At 39.6% G+C, this 4024-nt stretch overlaps 1 protein-coding gene across 1 annotated transcript; it reads left to right on the forward strand.

Annotated features, from left to right (window-relative positions):
* Positions 1 to 621: 621 nt before the first annotated feature.
* On the forward strand, positions 622 to 3000 carry LOC311293769 (uncharacterized protein; the record flags this gene model as incomplete). The annotated part of the gene is made up of 3 exons (XM_084414256.1): positions 622 to 1429; positions 2687 to 2756; positions 2885 to 3000. The coding sequence occupies exons 1-3, from the start codon at positions 626 to 628 to the stop codon at positions 2998 to 3000; spliced, it is 990 nt and encodes a 329-aa protein (XP_084270382.1). The 5' UTR covers positions 622 to 625.
* Between the last annotated feature and the right edge of the window lie 1024 nt (positions 3001 to 4024).

Here is a 4024-nt window from a genome sequence, read left to right on the forward strand (position 1 = left end):
TTGTCATTTTCTTTCTTCTCAGTATACATCAATGCCTACTTTTCTGGATAAAATGATGGAGATTGTGCCAAGGGCACTGCCGAATATTCCAGAATCTATCCACAACACTATAATTGATAGAATTGTAAATGTTGGCGGCTTTACATCAACACAAGAACTCAGATATGTAAAAGAGGACGACTTTGCAGACTTACTGCCTCTTGTTAGACGACGACAACTTTTGGAAGTATTCCAAATAGGTAAGCTTGCTTTTTAAGTTACAGTACTATTCTATTACATCATGGCTTGCAGAATTTCATAACCAATGTATATTTCACAATTTAAAAACATTACTGGGATTTGGATCTGGATTTGGATTGATTTTCTGGGGTAGGAGAGGATTCTGCAGTTGTTATATTTTGTTGATGCCTTCAAATCAAGTTCACATGACCCATCTCATATTTTTTTGTCATTTTTAGAGAGTAAAGTGATCACATTAAATCTTGAAATCGTCCCATCCGCCACCACTGAAGTCAGCAGCAACTGTCTATCAATCATCAGTCTATCTGGAAGTGAGGACAGCCCGTCTGCCTCCCAGCCTGTAAGGAAATCATGGCCAGAGTCTTTTAAGGTGCCATGGGACGTTATGCCTGCGGAGATTCGCACTGCCATTTCATCTTGTAAGAGACCTTCACCTGGTGCACGACGGCAAATGGTCAGGATAATATCTGATGAGATGAGGAAGTATGAGCTGAATCCAACACGAGCACAGTGCCTTGTAGTTTGCCGGAACATTGTTCACCAGTACCCAGGAAGTTTTGCCGATCAGCGAGACAATGGACAGCTTCTAGATAGTGGATACACATCTTTGCTGATTCAAGTGAAAAATCGCATCGAAAATCTGAACCATGCAAGCAGTTTTCATCAGCACCGTTCAGCTAGCCATGGACAAAAGAGAGGGCCTACTGATATATATGGATGTACAAGATTCCAGCCCAGCCTCCCTGCAGAAGAGACTGAGGACACAATGGAGACCAAGCGTCAACAACTGGAAGGGATCTACAGTCGGGATGGCACAGCTGGTGCTGAGAGACCAGAGGTAAAGAAGCTAATGGATTCTACTTTCTACCTGCAGCGGTCCCACATCAATGTTGTACCTACACCAACCATTGCATCTTTAAAAACCAAGTGGCCGTACTTGTTCAGTCAGAAAGGACTGTACTCCCACTTTGAGCTTCTTACTGATATTCCTGTGCTGCGTAGCCTTGAACTTGCCATGGAAGAGTGTGGCAAAGCAATTGTGGAAATGTTCAAGACTAAACCGACAAATGCAAGGATGAAGGAAGTTCTTCGTCAGCGTGATGATGATGTCGAGCTGTCCTATCAGGTCATCCATCTTCTTCTGTCACACTTTTCCGAAGATGTCTCAGGACTCATTGTTCTTGCAGATGTAAGTTCCCCTACACACAAACACACACACCTCTCTCTGCCTCTCTTTCTCACACACACACACACACTCCTCTCTGACCATCTGTCTCTCCCTCACTTTGCCTCTATCTCTATCTATTTCTCTGTCTTTACCTATCTCTTTCACTATCTCTCTTTCTCTTTACCTACCCTGTATCTATCTCTCTGTTTTATCACTCTCTCCCTATCAATCTATCCCTATATCTTCCTCTATTTCTACCTCTATCTCTCCCTCTTTCCCTCTATCTCCCGCTCTCTCTCTCTCTCCCTCTATATCTGTATCTATCTAACTCTCTCCCTCTATCTTTTATCTATCTCACTTTATCTATCTATCCATCACTATCTCTCTGCATCTTTCCCTATCTCTCTATCTCTCTCCCTCGCTCTCTGTCTGTCTCTCCATCTATAGCTGTATCTATCTAACTCTCTCCCTCTATCTTTTATCTATCTCACTTTATCTATCTATCCATCACTATCTCTCTGCATCTTTCCCTATCTCTCTCCCTCTCTCTGTCTCTCCCTCTATAGCTGTATCTATCTAACTCTCTCCCTCTATCTCTTTTATCTATCTCACTTTATCTATCTATCATCACTCTCTCTCTGTATCTTTCTCTATCTCTCTATCTCCCTCTCTCTCTCTGTCTCTCCCTCTATCTCTTTTATCTATCTCACTTTATCTATCTATCCATCACTATCTCTCTGCATCTTTCCCTATCTCTCTATCTCTCTCCCTCGCTCTCTGTCTGTCTCTCCCTCTATAGCTGTATCTAACTCTCTCCCTCTATCTCTTTTATCTATCTCACTTTATCTATCTATCCATCACTATCTCTCTCTGTATCTTTCTCTATCTCTCTATCTATCTCTCTCTCTCTGTCTCTCCCTCTAAAGCTGTATCTATCTAACTCTCTCCCTCTCTTTTATCTATCTCACTTTATCTATCTATCCATCACTATCTCTCTCTGTATCTTTCTCTATCTCTCTATCTATCTCTCTCTCTCTCTGTCTCTCCCTCTATATCTGTATCTATCTAACTCTCTCCCTCTATCTCTTTTATCTATCTCACTTTATCTATCTATCCATCACTATCTCTCTCTGTATCTTTCTCTATCTCTCTATCTATATCCCCCTCTCTTTATCTCTTCCTGTCTCTCCATCTCTCATTCTCTCTATATATCTATCTATCTCACTCAGTGGTAGTCTTATGTCATTAATATTGTGTTTAATTTGTTCTATGTCCTAGGGATATGCCACTGCAGCTGACCTTGAGAGTTCACTCTCTATACCTGCCACTCCTCGTCTGATACTTCTTGGTAAGTTGGTTTTAGATAGGACAGTTGGCTTTAGTGTTGTATGTAGTGAATTCAATGGTATCAAACTAAACTGTATTCAAAATGAAAACTAAAACAGAAATTTGACAGTTAAAACATTTCTTTTTCAGGAGAAACGGGAAGCCGCTTCCAGCGCTGGATGCTCAGCCTTGAGGGCCAAATCGTTTGCGAAGGGATCCAGTCCAAGCTCAAGCATGGTTTCAACAGGTCTGGTGATTGGATTTAGCAATTAACTTTGATTTAGAAAGTTGAAATCGTCCCAAAAAAGAAAGTTAGAAAGTTTTAGTGCAACTTACAATATTCACAGAGGCAAGAAGATAGTGTATGTTGAGGATAGTTCATGTACATTTGTTGTCTTTGTGCTGTGAATTACTAGATTTTTAACCAGTGTATACTTTTTCAGACGCTTTGTGGGTATAAACCCAGAAAAAGGGACAAAGGCTGCAAAGGGAAAAAAAAGAAGAACTGTCAATTCACATGTCGCCAGCCTCCTGCGCAAGCTCATGGACTTTCAGTGGGATTTCATTTGAAAATGGTAATTAACATACATTACACATATGTTCAAACAGCAATTACTCAGGAGGCTGGGGAAATTCATTCTAATGTTCATTCTCAACAGCCTTTCAAAGTTAGAATGCTGAAGTCCACTTCCATGCTCATTTGCCATTCTTTTTTTGTTCTTTCAATGAATTGTACTCATCACACTTTCTATTATTTTATGTTATTCTGTCTGTTTTGTGCTCTGTTTCTAAAATTAGCTTTTGTTAGGTCAAGCCATGTGATATAATTTTGGATTAAAAATGTGAAATTATGGAATTATGGAATTATTAATCTCTCTCTCTCTCTCTCTCTCTCTCTCTCTCTCTCTCTCTCATATACAGACCCAAGACTTTGCAAAGGATCCTCATTGTGTGCTTTGAGAAAATGGTTAGTGTTTGAGCACAAAGGTTAAGTCTAAGCAGTGACAGTGTTTTTATTGTTTATTTCTCTTTATTGATGAGTTCCATTACGTGTTAAGTATTGGTTTGAATGTATTCATACATGTTGAATTTTATTGGTTTAGGTAACACTAAGTGTTGAGGTTCAGTATTTTGTTATAATGAACAATGTATTTGGGTTTAAAAATGTATTTTCTACTTTTAAGCCATGAACATGAGAAAATGAGATTTGTTTGTGATTAATCTGAGCCTATGTGTAACATTTTTATGTGACCAGGAGTCACAGTGTATATCCTTGGTTTGAGTCTTTTT

This window comes from Rutilus rutilus (assembly GCF_951802725.1).
Source record: "Rutilus rutilus genome assembly, chromosome: 7".
Lineage (NCBI taxonomy): Eukaryota > Metazoa > Chordata > Actinopteri > Cypriniformes > Leuciscidae > Rutilus > Rutilus rutilus.